General features: G+C 42.0%; 1 protein-coding gene across 1 annotated transcript; it reads right to left on the bottom strand.

Moving 5' to 3' along the window:
* Nucleotides 1–19843, bottom strand: HACD4 (3-hydroxyacyl-CoA dehydratase 4). Its single transcript, XM_068665961.1, has 7 exons — nt 19701–19843; nt 15522–15625; nt 14471–14598; nt 7035–7147; nt 4293–4399; nt 3369–3500; nt 1–2661 (listed from the first exon to the last, which is right to left on the bottom strand). The coding sequence occupies exons 2-7, from the start codon at nt 15616–15618 to the stop codon at nt 2579–2581; spliced, it is 660 nt and encodes a 219-aa protein (XP_068522062.1). The 5' UTR covers nt 15619–15625; nt 19701–19843; the 3' UTR covers nt 1–2578.
* Between the last annotated feature and the right edge of the window lie 203 nt (nt 19844–20046).

The following is a 20046-nucleotide window of genomic DNA, read 5'->3' on the forward strand; positions in this document are numbered from 1 at the left end:
TTGACTGGGAGAAGGTCAGTTTATTGCCAAATAAAAACAGGGCAGTGAGAAGCACAGGCACAGCTCTAAAATACCTTCCTCCCACCTCCCTCTTCTTCCCAGGCTCAACTTTACTTCTTCATTCCTGACTCCTCTGAGTGGTGCAGGAGGGATGGGGAATGGAGGCTGTGATCAGTCCGCAACACTTCGTTTCTTCTGTGTCTTCCACATCACACGTTTCCCCTGCTGCAGTGTGGAGTCCCTCCCATGTGACGCAGTCCTTCAGAAACCACTCCAGCATGGGTCCTTCCCATGGGCTGCGGTTGAGAACTGCTCCAGCACGCATCATTTCCGTGGGCACAGTTCATCTAGAAAAGTCTGCACTAGCATGGGTCCCTCAAGCTACAGTTCCTGCCGGGAGTCTGCTCCAGCACAGGCTTTCCATGGCTGCATCTTCAGGATGTAACCGTCTGCTCTGCTGTGGGGTCCTCCACAGGCTGTAGCACAAAGATCTGTTCCGATGTGGTATACCACAAACTGCAGGGGCATTGCTCCACCAAGGTCTTCACAGACTGCAAGGCTCTGCTGTAATGATTAGAGCACCTCCTCCCCCTTCCTTTTTCCCACCTTGATGTCTGAAGGGTTGTTTATCTCACATTTTCTCACTCCTCGTCCTCACAGCTGCTGCACATTTTGTTTTACCCTTTTGTAAATATGTTTTCAGAGGTGCAGCCAGCATTGTTAACAGGCTTGGTGTTGTCCCACAGTGGCTCTGTTTTGGAGCCAGTTGGAACTGCTTGTGTCTGGCAAGGGGTCAGCTCCTGGCCTCTTCTCACAGAAGCCATCCCTGCAGCTTCCCCACTGCCAAATACTTGCCACGTAAACTCAACACAATATATGTCATGCTTCCTCATACAGGATGTTGATTCTATACAGTTTTACACCAAAAGCATTATATTGAATTGCCAGAGGGGAACGTGTCTCTGTTTCACCTTTTGTGTGTTATAGTCATTTGATTATGAAGTTTTCTTCTTTGGGCTCTCTTCTTTAAAGCTGCCATCCTCTTCAGCTGCTTTATGCTCTTCTTTATCCAGACTGTCTACACTTGAATCAGTTTGGGTCTGACAGAAGTGCAAAGTGAAAGTACCTCTGTGTCTAATAAGGTCTGAGTTACTAACTCTGTCTGCAGCGCTTTCAAAATATCCGGGGTTGCCCATTAAACTATTGCATGTGTGACCCTGTTGCTTATGCTTCATAAATACTCCAGTAGTCACAGCAGTCTGCAGGCATTGTCTGCCACATACATTGAATAAAAACGATAGTAGGTGACTTTTCATAACAGCTTAGCTCATACGGACTAGCCCCAGTTGTTCCCAGTTACAACAGTCTGAACCCCCTCTTAAGCTGCATGGCTTAGAAAGTTGTAACAACAGCCTCTTCGTAACATGAATGCATTTTTTCTGCTTTTAACTCTCTCCCCCAAGGTTTCATCCAAGTTTTTTTTAAAAATAGCTTCACTTTTCTTCCCCACCTGCATGAACTCAAATGCAGATGATAAGCAATACAAATGAAACATAAGAAAAGCCCCTGTCTACCTCTGAGCAATTTGTGCAGCAAGTATGGTCTATTTTCTACTATACAGAGTTCCCTGGGCTGTTATCCATGTTCTTGACACCCAGTTTCAAAGAGACTGTATTCTGTCCCTGTTCTCACAGATCGTCCTACAGAAGTATGAGGGGCAATGCACTTGAGTAAAACTGCATCTTCTACAAAAAGCAGAATTTTGTACATGGGTTTTGATGGTCATGACCTTCACTTCAAAGAACAACATATATTTAGTCTGGCTTGATCACATTTCTTTTGGTCACCTGTTTGCTGTTCAGCATGGAAGAAAAATCTTTGCAAGGAAAAAGATTCTTAATGTCTGTCAGAAACATGATTACAAGCTTTGTTTATGCCCCTTAAATATCCCCTTGGGCATACAGTCGATGAGTAACTTCTCAAGTGACCAAGGTCACTTGCCTTCTTGCTTTAGTTGCATTTTCTAGAGTCTTTTTTGTGAGGTGAAAGGATCTGTTGTGAATGCTCGGGGCTAATCAGCTGGTGAATCTCACAGGTTTCCAGCTTCGGCTCCTTGAGAGATTCCAGTTCTAACCAATTTAATATTTATTTATATATAAACATATATGTTTGCCTAATGTAGACTAATCACACATTAAATAATTTTGTTGTTGTTGCAGAATACCTGTTGCTGATGAGGCAAGAATTAACAGGAAAACAAGTATTGTTAGTGTAATTGTGGGTCGAGGCACCCTTTTCAATTTTTTTTCCTGAGTTTTCTTATATATGTTAGAAAAAATATATTCATTTTAAAAATTCCTGACATTTGAAGGCAAAACTTGAAAAACTATCTAGTTATTCAGAGCAGCTCTTTTTGTAGGAGCATTAGAGACCTTTGTTTTCTGAAAATTCAACACAGCTGGATAATGTGCATCCAAACAGGAGTTGTGCATTGAAAATCTTTGTCTTATTTTTCTTTGCTTATAATACGCAGCAGCCCACTGGGAGTGTATTTCTTATTTCAAAGCAAGATATCAACTTAGCTTCTTTTCTTTTTGATGTTGCCAGTGCCTAGGTGAGCCTTCCTTTCTGAGAAGAGGTTCTGCGTGATAAAGCACATACCTGAATTAAAACACAAAATGATGTAAGAACAAGAGAGGGGAGACCACAGCAGCTTTAATTCATTTAGGAGGAACAGTATGAGTCTTTGGCTGGCAACCCTGAACAGTCCCTTGTGTGAACTGAATAACAGATCATTACAGCGATGAGATTATTCCAGTTAGCATTAAAACCAATGACAGAACAAAGGCTTGGCTGTAAGGTTAGCTATAGTTCAAATTTTTCAACAATATATGGTTGAAAAGAAGAAGTCTATTTATACACAATTTTGGGATTTTCTTTGCCACCCCTTTGATTGTTAAATTGGCTGTAGAAGTTTTAATATAAATGTAAGTCTTCATTGCCAGCTGGGAGGAATGAGTAAGGAAGGGTAGCATAGAATGAGCGTGTGACCAAATGGAAATTGATTTTAAAAACATCTCCGTAAGTATATGTAAGGCCAAGATCATTAAAGTACTTTTATATATATACATATATATTTTATTTTTAACCCTCCAATGCAAACACCGTGTTTCAGAACCAATTATTTGTGTTTGAAAGATATCAGAATTCAAACCAGCTGGTGATGAACCAAGCTGTAGTATTCGGTAGATGTTACAGAGAGATTTAGAGTTTCTGAAAGGAGCTGGACTGATTCGATTTTGATTTTTAGTTGCTATAAGTATTGCAGCTGTGCTGCGAGTTGGCTTTCTGGAAGATAAGATACTTACCTATAAACAGTACTAGCAGGTACATTTTCAGAACATAGGGGAAGTAGATTGAGAAGGCGAATGGTAATGGTAGCTTGATGGAGTATGTCCCAAAAGTTTCAAAATAAGGCAGCGATACGTAGATTGCAAATGCTGTAACATAACACAGGAAATCTTTAGCCAAAAGGAGGTGGAAGATCATCAAAAAGCTTCATGTAAAAAAGTCAGTTACCTGGAAGGCACAGATTGCCTTATTATATACCGAATTTAGCGTATTGTTTGTATGCATATATACATGCTATTTTCTCCTTGAGTTCAGTTTCATAGGTCTGAGATGCCAATTGTTCTTAACACTAGAATTAGTAAAGTTTACTGTTCAAAAACAAATTCTGCCACTGCCATAGCTGCACGCTTGGCAGTTTGATCTCAGTGGGGACATTTGCTGGTGTGTGATAAGCAACTGAGCATGGCCTAAGCTGCTAGTGTCAGGTTCAGTGGGGGAACAGGCAGCTTTGCTATTTGTAGGCTAATGTGGTCAGTCTGGAATGGGGAATTTGTGTGTCTTTCAAGGAGCTATTTTGTTTATCCAGAAAGATAAGTGTTTTCCTGTACTGTTAAGAAGCAAACAGAACCCCAAATAAGGAGAAAAAAAAAAAGTACAGAAAAGAGGGAGATAGGTGATACAGAGGTTAATAAGACAGTACATAAACAATTATAAGTACTTTGGCAACACAAAATATCTTAAAAACACAAATGACAATCAAACTGATCACATTTTATTGGAGAAGATTAATGAAGCAAGTGGTTTGTCCCCTTCCTATAGAATCATAGAACAGTTTGGGTTGAAAGGGGCCTTAAAGATCCACCACCAATTCCAACATCCCCAGGGACACCAACCCTTAAACCAGGAGCTCAAAGCCCCATCCAGCCTGGCCATCTCCTCACCTTTAGCCAGAACAGAAAGGGGGTAGAGCAGGATGCACAGTGAGAAGTTCAGCCACGTCAGTGGTAGGTAGTATATTCCTGTCCTTGCTAACATGTTGTAAGTGTACCTGCAGCAACAGAAGAGCAGATGACTCAGAAGGAACAAGCATTTAAAGAATGTTTATTTATAAGCATCTTTATAAGCTTCTTTCTATTTAAAGAAATACTATTGAAGAATCTGAGGCAGTTGCAGAAGAGTGTGGAGGTGAACATCTGAGAATCTTTCAGAGCAGATCTGCAGAAATTTTGTTCAGGTCGGCTGGTATTCAGGTCTGAAAATTGATGGTTCATTGTTTCAGAAGCCTTGTCTGCGGTGCTACCTAGAGCAGTCAGACAGCAATACAGCCCTCCGACCCAAAGGTGTTCTCAGAAAAGAACAAGATTTCACATCAGTCCATCAGAAAACAAATTTCAGATAGGGTTGTTACAACTGAGAGGGGCATATAGTGTCTGACTGTTGCTTGGGATTGACAAAATGCTGATTTACAGCTGCTGAAATGGCTAAAGCACTGGTGGAGGAGGCTAAACAGTGAGATAATAAAAGGTACTCACTCTTCTATAGCACAACAGCTGCCCCTCCTCCAGGCATCAGGAGGAGTCACTGGTTAAAAAGCAGCTACAGTCCAATGTAATGCAGTTTTTTTTTGTTTGTTTGTTTGTTTTTTTTAATGTGGGTGTTGGTGTTGCGCACTAGGAGACCAGGATTTCAGTCTCCAAAAGTGATCTAATGAGCGTGTATGATCTACAAACAAACTAGTGGTTTTCCAGATACTGGAGAAATTTATCTGATCACTTTTTTTTTTTTGGGGGGGGGGGTTATTTGGAAGGCTCTTTGACCTGTGGTCATGCTAGACATATCTAAAAAAAGATTTGTAAGCCACTGTTAGCCAGAACTGTTTCTGACAGATAGAACCAGAATTAAATAAACTTTCTGTACATGTATTCATTCATTTGACTACTATTATATTATTCCCACATTATAGAAGAGGAGTTTGATAGGCTGGAAACGTACCATCTCTCAGGCTTGCCCTCCACAACCTCCAGATTGTCTCAATTTTTTTCATTAGTGTTTTTAAGGAATAATCTCAACCTAGCACAAAAAGGAGACAGGTACTTTCTCTCTCTATACCTTATTGGACTGTTTATAGTATAAGCAAGAAAGCTCAAATATGGGAAGCTTCACAGTATATGCCCTCAGTATATCATCAGCCATAATGCAGAGGATATGTATGTCCCTGAAGAATGAAGAATTTATAATACTTTAGGACCAGTATGCTGACAGATGGGACAATTTCCAGCATACTTTTAGACATGTGTTGCTTTGGTTGCTGGGGCTCAGCACAGATGCTGTAAAATAAACCAGAAATGATTTCTAATTCACTATGAGTTATTTTATGCATTCTTGTTTGAATTGTTTATTTGCTGCTTCAGACCACAGTATTTTGCTTATTAAAGAGTCACTGTTATTGCTGTGATGTTGGACCATGTTCTTTAGCAATGATGGAAAATAATTATGTATTGTCAGGACTGAACAGCTAATATTATTTACACTTTTGGCCTCTCCATATCTGCACAGAATGTTTTCATTTGAGATTAAGTTCTACTTTTTTAGCTTTATAAAATTCAAAAAGAAATGGAATGGAGTGATAAGCGAAATAATTCAGATGTAGTAATTTACTGACACATGTAGTACAAATAATCTGAAGCTGACTTAAAATCTTTCTTATCAATACTAACAGTCGTTTTCCTTTTTCAGCTCTCTTTTGTAACACACATTTCCTCTGCTGCCCAAATCCATATTCCCCAGTCAGTCCTGAAAATAATGTATTCAAAACAGCAGAGAGCTATTTTAACAGGTGGTATGTAATACATAAAGATATTTGCTTCTGTATGGCGGCTGTCATGAGGGCTGTGTCTTGTTTGAACACTTCTTAACTCCATACACCTTCCTTGTAAGTCTACAAACTGAGATCCACAGAGGCCTAAATAACATTTGAAAAATGTTATTGACTGCAGGTACCAATGCAAAAATCATCAAGATAGAATTTTCACCATCACATTTTACCAGGGAGAGGGACTGGACACCTTTCATTGTACAAAACTTTTGGGATAAAAATCCTGGACTGTGTTCCTATCTATTTTGCCTCATGTGAGTTCTCTCTGTGGTGTGATTTATGTCCAACTATACTAAAACTCTCACTCTCTGCAGCAGGTGCTCCTTGGCTGTTTGAAAAGCACAGTGCAATTAACCCAGAATAATCTTTTGGTCTTAGTAAGAAGTTCTGCGTGTGCTGCCTTACCGTGCTGTCAGTCTTGTGTAAACACATTATGTTAAAATAAACTGATGTGCTCTTAAATATTAAAAAAAAATATGATTGTAAATCAGTTTGGGAAATTACCGCTCCTCAGGAGATAGTTGTGATTCCCTTACACATTTTTGTTAAGAATGTCAAATCCTTTGAACTAGAAATATTAATGCAGTGATCTGTGTAAAATCACACTGTCTTTTTGATATGGCAATTATTCTAAAAATCAATAGGTAGCTTACGAGGTCCAACTTTTTCTTTAAAATCAATAATGTGCTTTTCTGACAATTTTGATATAATGAAATGATGAGCATGCAAAATGGGCTGGGGGGAGGGCAGGGCTCTGCTTGCAAGAATTAACCGTGTTCCCTTCACAATTTCACCATTGACTTCTTACCTGACCACATCTAATAAATTCCAAAGGAAAAATAAAACACACACAATGTATTTCCCTTGAACTTCTTCCTGACTGTTGATCACGACAAATAAAACAATTATTCTCTCAGTGATCTGAAAGGGAAAAAGAATTGTGAATTCACATGCCATCTTCTGTAGCTCTCATTTCAGTGTCATTTTGGCAAAACAGGAGGACACAGGTCAATCTGATTTGTTTTACACAGACTCCAATGAACATTCATTTCTTGGCATACCTTTTGTTCAAGACCCCATGGGCACTCATCTCTTGGCAGTGTGATCACAGAATCACAGAATATCCTCAATTGGAAAGGAACCACAAGGATCATCAAATCCAACTGCTGGCTGTGCACAAGACCACCCAAAAATCCAACCATGTGTCTGAGAGCATCGTCCAAACACTTCTGGAACTCCCATAGGCTCAGTGCTGTGACCACTGCCCTGGGCAGCCTGTCCAAGTGCCTGACCACCCTCTGGGTGCAGACCCTTTCCCTAACCCCCAGCCTGACCCTCCCCTGTCCAAGCTCCATGCCGTCCCTCAGGTCCTGTCGCTGTCCCCAGAGAGCAGAGCTCAGCACCTGCCCCTACACACCCCTCGTGAGGGAGCTGCAGGCTGCCATGAGGCCTCCCCTCAGCCTGCTCTGCTCGGGGCTGAACAAACCAGGGGGTCTCAGTTGCACCTCATACATCTTGCCCTCTAGACCCATAGCCATCTTTTGCCCTCCTTTGGAGGCTCTCTGATAGTTTTATGCCCGTCTCATACTGTGACACGCAAAACTGCAGACAGATCAAGGTGGGGCTGCACGAGCTCAGAGCAGAGCAGGATAATCCCTTCCCTTGACCGGCTAGCAATGCCACCATGCCTGATGCACTTCAGCTTACGGTTGGCCCTTTTGGCTGCCAGGACACACTGTTGACTCACATTCAACCTGCCATTGACCAAAACACCCAGATTCTTATCTGCAGAGCTGCTCTCTGACCTCTCATCCTCCTGTCTATAGATACAACCAGGGCTGCCCCTTCCCAGATGCAGAATCTGGCACTTGCTCTTGTTAAACTTCAGATTGGTGGTGATTGCCCAACCATCTAATTTGTCAAGATTACTCTGCAAGGGGTCTACCCTTGACAAGAGTCAACCGCTCCTCCCAATTTAGTGTCATCTACAAACTTCCTTACATAGTGTACCTTCAAGTTCTGCAGCCGAGTCACTTATGAAAATATTGAAAACTGTCCCTAAAATGGAGCCCTGCAGATCACAACTAGTGACTGTCCACCAGCCTGATGTAACTCCATTTACTATAAACCTTTGAGTCCCACCCAACAGCCAGTTGTTCACCCCATCGTACTATGGATTTGTGTAGCTGTATGCTGGATGTTTGGTCTGGTAGGATACTGTGAAAAACAGTATGAAAGCTTTGCTGAAATCCAGAAAGATTACATCATCTGGCTTCCCTTGGTCAACTAGTTGAGTAACCTTGTCATAAAGGAAATAAAGTTCATTAAATAGGACTTTCCACTTGTGAACCCATGCTGGCTGTGACCAGTGACCGCATTGTCTTTCAGGGGTTTTTCAATAACTCCCAGAAATATTTTCTCCAAAATTTTACCAGGAAGTGAAGAGACTGACAGGCCTGTAGTGATATATCTACTATGGTAAGGGTGGAGGTTTGCTTGCCAATGGGGATGACTTGGGTTTGTAGCCCAATAAATCTGTGGATGAGACAGCTGAATTTAAAATAAGATTAAAATGGTCTTGCTCTTGTGAGCAAGGGTAACACCTGCTGTGCCCCAGTGCCTGTGGGGCAAGCTGCAGCACTGACCTCCTTGCCTGGGGGCTGCCTAGGAGGCCACAGGATGCAGAAGACTCTTGGGCAAGCATTATGTAAGAAAGTGGTAGTCTCACAATCCCAGCCCTGCTTTCCTTAGCTTGGAGATTTGGATCCTGAGGGATCTCCCTCACAGAAGATTTGCAGAAGGTAGGAAGAAAAGTAGAATTTCTTGTTTTTCTTCCATCCTTATTCCTGGCCAGAACTGATGGATTTCAGCTTATCATTTATGACAGTTGCTGCCATAATATTTGTGTTATAACTACATTTTCCTAGTGGTTGAACCTTAGCTGACCCACAAGGTATGCCTTTACAAATAAAAGCTAGAAACATAGATTAAAAGGCAGCATCTCTAGCTTAAAAAAAAATATTTAGTCAATACTAGAGCTCAAGAATTTAAAAACAAGTATATCTTTTTGCAGCTTTCTTGGATAAGTTTCATATCCATATTCATGCCCTGTCCTGTAAAACAAATATAGCTGTAGTACTCAGTACTGCTGAGAGTCTCCCGTGAAACTATCACAGAACCATACTGGTTCAGTCTGATTTACAGTCTGTTTGAAAGTGTTAAAGGGGAAATGTGCCTACTTTCAGCTGTTTTGCATCAGTATGGCTTCATTTTTATTTTTTTTATTTTTATATCAACTGGCACATGGAGTCACGTTTTCGTAAACCATCTTAGATTGGAATGATGTTATGAGTAAGACGTCAAGCCTCTGAAAAGTCATGAAATGGAAACCAATTAACATGGTGATTTTTCTAAGTGTGGTCATTCTTCTTCACTGGTTTTCCCCTTCCTGTCACTCCTTCCTTAAACTAAAACAGGAATCAGCCTCTTAGCAAGTTTGTGCAGTAGTTTTGCTGCATCATGTTTACCAGTTTTTGTGTGGAATGTTTTGGCTACAGACTATTTTTTTTTATTTTTATTTTTTTGCAAACCGCATTTGTCAGATAAAGCAGACACGAAAACATACAGCTGTCACTTCACTATTCAGCAAAATTATGTGAATGCAGTTTTTCATACAGAAAGAGAGCATATCCATCCCCTGCAGATCTAGTTCCTCATCTTGGAAAGAACTGAGAGACCACAACAGTTGAAATGGTTTTGCAACCTCTCTATCAAGTCTGTCATCTTGTGCAGTCGATCCCTTTGGTCCCTAACTCAGGAAGTGATTTCTAAGAAGGCAGGGTGTTGACAGGCCAGGAAACAGAGTGAAAGTTAATAAGGCCTGTGTACGCTGAGGAACCTGGCAAGAAAGTGGGGAAACTGGAAGTCTTGCTGCAGGATCAGAAACCAGTTATAACAGAGATAGGAGAAGCATAGTGGGACAACCATCACAAGAGGGAAGTCATAACAAAGGTAAAAAGTAGTGTGAGTATTGAATGGGATTGTGTGCTAGAGAGAAATAATAATAATAATAATAATAATGAATCCGAGTTAAAAGGATTTTGGTTGAAGATGGTACAGCGCTGGCAGTGGAGGCAATTTGTTACGGACTCTACATTCAGATTGGGCCGTGGAGAGAGAATTCTGCAATTCTGTTAGTGTTACAGATATTTCAGGGAATTGTCTCACTTGGAGACAAAAGCTATATCATGATAATGAAAAGGCCAGTGTATTTTTTTGATGTGAGAGCTGGCAGATTTTTCAAACAGTCACTCACTCCCCAACAGGTGGTGCTGGGTGCAAAAGTGCTAGAAAATTGTATGATCAAGTGGTTGGGAGCTGATCATTATTTCAATGAGAAACAAGGGTGAGCAGTAGACAAGTAACCACCCTCAGCAGTTTCAAAAGCATGAGCACTGACTGATGAGACAGAGCAGCTGTGGAGACCCAGCTCATGGCCTGGGAGAGGGAGAGGCTGCAGTGCTCCTTCTCTCCCCAGGCACAAGCAGATGCACGAGAGGTGGCAAGTACTGCCTATCTGGGGCTCAGCAGATCTCCTCTGCCACAGGACTCTTGCATGGACAGGGCAGTGGTGCAAGCAATCAGCTGCATTAGTTGCACACAATTAAGTCAGAGATCAGGCTGTGTAAAGCAGGTTAAGCACCTGCAATAGCAGGGAACACAAAGCAGGTCCCCTGTGGGTCTTTTGCTCCTGCTAGACTGCAGTCTCAGCCAACAAGATGTGGGATGCACTAAGCTGCCACAGAGACTGAGACTGAACACCACCTGTGACCTTGCTCCCAAGCAAACTCGCTAGGCAGCACGCAGGCCTGGCTGCCCAGTGCACATGTGATGACTTCACGAGGATGGATCGTGGCATCACACCCCCTTTCCATCTAAATTAGGAGCTTGCCTGCTTGCTTACTCCTATTCCCCCTCAAGACATTGTGACCTTTTCTTTCATAGCACTCACACCTTCTCCAACTCAGGGAAATCAGAGCTGCGTCTGCAGCTGTTAGTGAGAGGCTGGGGAGCTTTGCAGCAAGGGGTGGCAGGCTGCTACCCGAAGAGGAGGAGATTCCAGAAAATGTCCCTTTGTGTTATGCCCTTAGAGGCACACACATGCAGGCATGTGTATATACCTATGCTTACATACACATGTATATGAACCACTAAGCTGCAGCTTATTTTTTTATCAATCATCCGTCACTTTAACAAATGAAAATATGGTATTCTCTGCCACTACTCTCTTGCTTAAAAAAGAAAAAAAAAAAAGGAAAAAGAAAAAAAAAAAAAAAGAAAAACAAAGAAAAAACAGAAGTCCAGTGTTTTCATGTTCATAAAAGGAAGTATGTGCTAACACCTCACCAAGCATAAATACAATGGTTTCATTTTTCATTCCTTCTTGATCTTTGTGTTAAACTGGAGTTTCCTTCCCCTCCCAGCACTGGTCTCTCACGGGATACAGCAAGTGCTGTCGAACAGCGTAAATTTCCATAAGGCAGCCTGAGCATTTGAAGCAAGTAAGCGAAACAGAACAGATCAGACTAGCTGAGGCCAGAGCAGAAGCAGGCACATTCACTTCCATTTTTTAATAACCATGACTGTGCAGTATCATAACTAGTATCAGAAACCCTTATATAGCTTGTGGATTTTGTTCATAAAAACACCAGTCTTGCATCTTTAATACTCTCTCCTTTGCAGAAGTACTAGTGCCATCAGCTTTTACTTTCAGACCAGAATACTAAATTTCATTATTCTCTGTTTAGGCAACTGCGATGACATAACACTTACTCTCTTCCCTTGGCCTCCTCTCAATCACTCAAGCTGCAAATGCTGTGAAAGTCACACCTTTGCACCAACTTTGTGCCCCTCCTTTGGCTTCCCTTTCTCCAGAGCACCCATCGCATGAGACCTATCTTCCTTCTGTGGTGTGACTTGGCCTTGGCCTACCTAACCCTTCTTAAAAGTCTGGTGGCCTGAGGCTGTTCCTCAATGAGGCTGTCCCAAGTAGGTTTTCCTGAAAACACCTCTGAGCTTGCTTTTCCACTACCTGTAATGTGTATCTCAAAGCTGATGAAGTAAATTCTTCATCCAAACAGTGCTTACAGCTTCTCTCTGCTACTGTGTCTACGACACAATCAACTGTTAGAGGGGAGCGCTTGCAGCTTGTTTTATTCAAGCTGACATTACCTCCATCCCTGTGCTTCCCTGGAATGGCCAGTCACCTCTTCTCTCTTCCTAGTGATCACCTCTGAGATTAACTTAGCTGTGAATGTGCATGGATATACATAGCCCAAGGGATAATACATAGCATCAAAGGGTTTAAAGCCCAAAGGCAGAAAAGCTGATGGGAACACAGAACTGGGCAACCACTACGAAACTATTGCTAGTGCCCTATCTGCAGTAGTCCAGTTACCAGGCTGTGGTAAGGTAAGCTGTATCCTTTCCAAGTATGTTGTTGAAAAGATATATACTCTTTCCAAGAGGCACGAAGGAAGGTGTGACAAGGCAGAATATATATCCAAAAGCCTGTACATTTTGCTTGGACAGCATGAAAATGATGCTAACATAAAGGTAAGACAGTTGGTTTTGTGTTGAGAGAACACTTAGGGAAATAACCAAGTAAGAATCCAAAGCTGTTTTTGTTGTGAGGTAAATGCTGGGAGTCGCTGTGCTGAATCCTTCCCTGACCCAGCTTCTCTGTGCTTCCCTTGAGAGCACTGCAGTAATTGCAGTGGCCCAGACAGGTCACTATTTTCTTGCTCAGATTATCCAGTTCACATCTAACATTTTTGTGGTGGTACAGAGCAGCGTTTGTGCAGGTCTCCCTTATCTCTGCTTCTAAAGGGTTAGGTAGAAAAAAGTACAGACCATGTCAGGGCTTGAAATGTATAAACTCTGCTAGGACAAACCTTCTTTGAGGTCTGTCAGCCCTATTGGGCTGGTCTTCCCTCCAAAAAATGACATGACATTTGTTAAAGGTTACATTAGATCTGATCCTTTTTTTTTTTTTTCTTCTTTTTTTTTTTTTCTTCTCAAATCCGGATTAGTGTAAGAGTATGTAGATTTAAGCAGGGAAAAAACATTAATTGCATTTTGACAAATGTGATACTGTACTTGGTGAGCAGCGTGAAGAACAGAGATCTCTATTAGTCAATCAATTTCTAATGGAGATTTAAAAAGAGGAACATCTTCACCCCTGTAATATGTCATTTGACAAAAATGGGCTACCCAGAAAACTAAAAACACAACTAATTACTCTTATTCTTCTACCTTCTGACCGCTGAGAGCAACACCAGTTTCACCACTATTCAAATACTAAGGATTGGGAAGGCTTGAAGGTAAATTCAAGTAAACATTTTTACTTTTTCCAATGCATTAATAAAAATACCCAAACCTGTGTTTAACTCCAACAGAAAACAAGAGTGTGGTAAGGAAAACGTCAGAGAATCATCTTGTTTTCTGCTGTAGCATCTGTTCCTGAGGCTGGTTTTCTGCCTACAGTTGAACATACACCCTGAAAACCTCTGGCAGCATGAGCATGTTGCCATGATTTGCATATGTATGTTTGTGTGACCCTACAGTAAGAATATGACAATTCTCATCAATTCTCCTGTGCCTTGATTTCTCTTTCTTATTCTTAACCAATTCTTTTCCTTTCACTCTCCATGAACTCCAGCAAACCCAGTTCCCTCTCTAGCAGTTCAGGAGGTTCGAGGTGCTGGTGGTTTTCCCACTGGCATGTCTTTGCTTCCGCACAACAAATTGTCTTGTGCTTGTCTAAAAATAAATATCCACATGTCAGTGAGGAAAAAACAAGCAACATGGAAAAGAACTAGCAAGTAAAACCTAGCCTCCGAACATGTTGCCTCCTGGCTGCAGACATGTTGGCCAGAGAGGCCGTAGCCCCAGCCACCTGTGGCGCTCTGCTTACCCTGTACCTATGGCAGTGTTGGGGCACTCATTACTCAGTCTCATTCAGAAAGAGGTACAAGAGCAGCTCCTTCCCATGCCAGCTCTGTTGTGAGGCGAGAGCTCCCTCATATATAACCCTTGCACTTAGCAAACCATTAGCAGGACCAAGCTCCCTGAGGAAAGGTGCAAGTGGACCATGCAGGGTAGTTCAACCTGGGCTTGTCCCCAGGGCCAACTATGGCTGAAGTGTGTACATTTTGGAAGGAGGGTCTTGAGAAACGGACATACCTGCAAAAACCTGGGGAAGAAACGGCTTTTATCAATGCCAATGAGGATGTGCAGGATCTCCAGGACAGATAACAACTGACAAAGGCGCATCACAAGTCCTATGGAGTAAAACGTGTCGGCCAACGAATCTACAGAAAAAGTGAAGAGGAAAATTGGAGGGCAGTTATACAGTAAAAGTCCAGACCAGCTGCTCAGTTTGCTCTTGCTCTGTTGCCCCTGAAGACAATAAAAAAGAGTTCACAGAGTACCAAACTTTAGCAGAAAGGTAGCAGAAGCAAAGATTTAGGGAGGAGAAAAGGCATCCCACTCTGTGTATGTTTGCAGCTTTCACACAGAGGCAGGAAGTTGAGAAAAGCACGGGGGTGCCTGTATTTGATGCATTGGCAACCATTGTGCAGGATGAGTTGGTTTAGGGATATCCCTTTAGGATATTTCTAAATATGAGGAAATGAATGAGGAAGGTATAAAACATGATGAGATGTGGCAGTTCTTGCCTGTATCTATACCCATGACACTTCCTAAGACAAGGAGATGACAAGATAGCTATGTCATGTGCCTTCAACTTCCCACCATCTGTAAATTATTTTGAATTTCCAGTCGTTAGTTTTCTACTTTTGTGCCTTAACTCCAAGCAACAGAAATAGAAATACGTTGTCCTGTTTGGGGAGATAAAAAATTGTATCCAGTAACCACAAAGATATTCTCTCCTAGTGGCTTCAGTAAGACTAATATTCACCATAATGACTCGACCTACTCACATTTAGGTCTGTGTCTAAATCTAAAGTTGCTGGCACACTATTGAATATTAGAGCTCATTAGTAAAACAAGAGCTTCATTTCTGATGCAGTACAGGCAGAATGCAGGTACCAGCAAATTGTTCATTCTTTTCAATAAAAGAAACAGTGTTTTTCTCATTGAAATTAAAGCCACTGGTATTGGACACACAGAGCTATGCATGCCCTATTCCTAATCCTAACTTTGTCTATGATTTAATGTTTCTGTGTATTACTGCCTCTTAAAATGTTTAAGAAAAATATAGAAGGAATCCTACCTTTTCCAAATGACATGAACCTGATGATCATATTTGTAAATATCCAGGAATGTCCACAGAACTGCATTAAGTCATACACAAAGAGGTAGGTGTTCATGGTAATGCTGTGGAGGTGAATATGATAAAGCAAGCTGTATTATTTAATACAACATTCAAACATTGTGATCTCTAGATATTGCACCCTCGTTGGACTTGTTAGTTTATCAGAAAACAAAACAAAACAAACAAAACAACTAGATTGTAAACAGATCGATGGGAGCTGGCTGTGTCTGTCAATAGTCACAGAACAGTATTCTCCCTCACAGATCAAAAGCTCTCTTCATTAGTATACCTAAGGCATGCCCAGAAAAATTTACTGAGCTTCCACCAGTGACTGGGAAGATCTGTGGCCATACGGTGAAATTTGTGTCTCCAAAGGAGAGAGTAACCAAGCAAAGACACAACACTGAGTGGTGGGTTCGAGCCTAGTCCCACTCGGGTCTTAGCTCTGCCTTGATGGACCGGAGGGATGGGCAGGATCACAGCCACAATGGCTCTGCTGTGGGACCTGGACTCTTGCAGGCACCAGCATTTGGATTTCTGCATCTGGGTGATGTTAATCCTGTTTTTTTCCCCAAAAACTTGCCCCTAGCTTCTGCTTCAGGCAACTTAGAGTACAACACAAATAATTTGCAAGGTCCTCAGCACACAGTACAGGTGCAAGTGTTCATAAAAATGCAGGTGAGGAAAAGGAACAGAAAGCCATGTTTTGATCTGTTTTTATTCAATGCAGCCTGAAGGATATCTGATCTTCCGTTTTAACCAAATTGCTCTACGGGTTTTCCCAATGCACATTAAAATGAGATATTTGTCTTTCTGCACAATTCATGTTTCAAATTGTATTTAATAAAGTGCATTTCCTTCTGTTGAAGCAGACTAATTTTTATGGCTATTCTGATTTAATTTTAATAGATAATCTGACTCTCTGCAGAACTCTGTAGGTTCTGCAGAAACTTCAAAATTTCACTTTCCCAAGCATATATTTTCCTTTCACTTATTCTGGAGAGAGAGGTTTGCATGTCCGCCAGTTATAAAAAGGACTGTCTACCATTTTTAAAAATGGTAGTCAAAAATTTGTTAATTTTGTACTAGAATTAATCTCCCGTGTTTCACCAATTATTTCCTGTCCCGATAAGTAGTAAGATCTCTTTAAGTTGTCTCTTCATACAGCATGTACGTGTCAGCATGATATGTCTCTGCCACCAACCATTTTTCATTTGTATCTGCACATTATCAAACACATTGAATTTCTGTGTTTAGAAATATGTGAATAAGATAAATGTACATACTTCATTCCGAGCATTGTACTAAGACCATATAAAACACAATCATGTGCTTTTGCAAATTGACCTAGATAAACTGATCTAAATTTTTAATTTAAATATATGCTAGGGATGTCATAGAAAATGCCTTTCTTCCTCTCTTTCTGTTATGCAGGATGACTGCTATTCATATAATTACTTCTATAAGCACAGAAAGGTTTGTTGGCTAATTTACCTCCTAAGAGACGTCAATATTCATTGACACTATGACAGGAAGACATATGAAGACCCTAAAAGGGACAATCCATAAAAATTCCTTTTGGAAAAAGTATGATACAGCTGAATTGGACTAAAATACAGCGTGATCTATAAATATTGACCCAAAACTCCATCTACTCTATTGCTGAATGTTTCCTCTCTTGTGGTAAAGTAACAATAAAAACAAACAACAACGAAACACCAGACGAGACACTACACATTGCAAAAAGGAAAAAAAAAAAATGTTGTGATATATATTGCCTTATTATTGGAGCTTGTAATGGGTAGGAAAGTTATAGGAATAGCTGTAAAAATCTTCTTCAGTCTTTCCAGTCAGCTTCTCCACCAGTCCCTTTGGTCAGATGCTGTCATGTTGGCTTTGCACTGTATGCAAGCTGAGTACATAGTTTCTCTCTTCTTCTGGAGTCTAGTTTGTTATATCTGTCTTTCTTCCTCAAAACTTGTCTTGCAGCAGTTCAGGCTTATTTTCTGAACCCTTCCTCCATTGGCTGGATAGAAAATTATCATCGTTGCAATTCTTAAGCTGCTTAATCTTAGCTAAGCAGAGCGTAATGAAGAGAATGCTTGTAATTGTAGTTCATGCTAGTGTTTAGCCTGTTTTATGTTAAAACTCATGATCTTTTAAACATACTGGTGACTTCTGAAATAGGCACATGATGTTGTACCCCAAACTCTCCATGAAGTATAGAGATGTGCTGACAGGCAGTGTAGAATCATAGGATGGTTTGGGTTGGAAGGGACCTTAAAGTTCATCTAGTGCAAAGTCCCCCTTCCATGAGGTGAAACATCTCCTCCTAGACCAGCCTGCAGAAAACCCCAGCCAACCTGGCCTTCAACACTTCCAGGAAAGGGGCATCTACAACTTCTCTGGGCAAAATTTCAATACCTTTGTCATTATATTAAAATGCTTTCAAATTTCTTGTTTGACAGAATAAAGTACTATATCATGTTTCTGAAAGGGCCAGGGTTACAGCTGCATGCATACAAATGCATATTGACTACAGACATTGTTTCCTCATACAGAAAAAGCAATCCATCACTGAATTTGTTCTCTAAATCAGATTGGAGGTCTCTCAGGTTCGGAGATGGAACAAAAAGGTTGAGGTGACCTAAAAATTAATAACTTTTTCTTTATTGTTGTTGTGCCAGCATTACTCAGAGGACCAACCTTTCATACAGTGATGCTCACCACCGTGTGAAAGAGTGGCCGGATCTCCAAATGGAGTTTCACCCTACTGTGTTAATCCCCACACAAAATGTACCCAAAACCAAAGAGAGGCCTTTGACAGAAGTGAAGACATATGCAGAGAATAAGAGGTGATTTCAGTGTAATCACAGGAAATGGAAGTGTAATTGTCCCCTATGTTCTTTCTCTTCCCCAGTGAGTTATGGCTGGTCCATTTTCCTAGGTAGCCAGGAACAAATTGAGGTTAACCTGTTCCCCAGTCCTAACAGTTTTGCGTCACAACAGAAAGTTCATCCATCTGCTTCTATTTGAAAGGTCACTGCCACTGCCACAAGAGATGGGATTTAATTACATTTCCTGCTCCCTCGGCTCACAGCAGGCATGGGTGCATGTTTACCTCTCAGAGTCTGCCTCTGCAACACCCTTGAAGGCAAAACACAGACTAGCAAATCCAGCAGCTGCCTGCAGGCAGCAGTTCAGTTCACAGCCCTGCCCCAGGCTGGCTGGCTGGCCTTGCAAACCTCACTCAGCCTTCCCAGCACCTGGTTTGCAAAATGGGATTGCTGATGACTGTATTCTTTGTAGTGTGATCTGCTTCGATGCTTCCAAATTGATTTTAATGCCATTCAGACTGAAGGCATCACGAGAGCACTGCACACTTTGGTACTCTCCTTGCATTGCTGACAGATGAAAGAAGCAGGCATGGGACTAGCAGCAAAGGTACCCAGAAGGCTGGACATGATCTCTGTCATTTTGGTTCTCAGCTCCACACAGCTTGCTATGACTGATTTTATACCAAACACACCAAAATGCCAGTGGTCAACCTTGCCTAGCAGAAATGCTTCACTTTACCCACCTCCTCCCCAAGCTGAAAAACCTAGGTGCCTATGTGGATCACCAGGCCACTCGGGTCTTGTACACATCAGAGGATGTTCCCAAATGTCCCCTTCTCCCCTTACTCAGCAGCAGCCGCATGTCCCGACGGGCTGTGGCCCCATCACTGAGTGTCCCCGGGTGGTGTTGGGGTGCAGGCTGCGCGCTCCCTGGCTGCCTCAGTGACCGCGCTCTCTGTTGCCCGTCAGCCTGTGCTGGCTGGCCGCACATGAGGAAGCAGCCCTCGCGCTGAAACCAGAGAGCGACGTTCCTTTTTTCCCCTTTTTTTTTTTTTTCTGAAGGGCAGGTCTGACAGAAAAGCCCCTCCGCTGACACGGTTTCCTTTTAACTCACGCTGGTCTGAACTTCTGCTCCTTCCCCGTCCCACCCTGCCACAGACTACAAGCTCAGCAGGAGAAGAGCTGCAGAGAACCCGCACCAGAGATGTGCTTTTCTCTCACAGGCGCATCCCACCCCGCTTTATTTCCCCTTGCTTTTCGCATTGAGGTGCCTCAGTCACCTCCGCTCTGGGGACATTACCTGTTGCAGGGGTTAGATCGCCGCGGCTGCTCCTGTTCTTTCTCCTTTTTTCTCTTCACAGCTGCAGCAGCTGTTTGCTGGGAGATCAGCCCTCCTCTTCCCTCTTCCCCCACCCACGACGTCACTGTGTGTAGCACCAAGCAGGAACAGTGCTGCAATGCCTGAGAAAGGAGTTTCTAACCCCAAATGTCTCCATGCTCCTCATCACCCAGCCTAGCCTAGCCTGGTCGAACCTAGCCTAGCCTGACCTGACTTAATCTAGTCTGACCTAATCAAAACCGGTTTCTCTCTTTTGTAAAAATAAGCTACTCTGTAAATCCCACTAACTTTGTTGCTTGAGCCAGTA

The sequence above is a fragment of the Anas acuta genome, chromosome Z (genome assembly GCF_963932015.1).
Source record: "Anas acuta chromosome Z, bAnaAcu1.1, whole genome shotgun sequence".
In the NCBI taxonomy this organism is placed as follows: domain Eukaryota; kingdom Metazoa; phylum Chordata; class Aves; order Anseriformes; family Anatidae; genus Anas; species Anas acuta.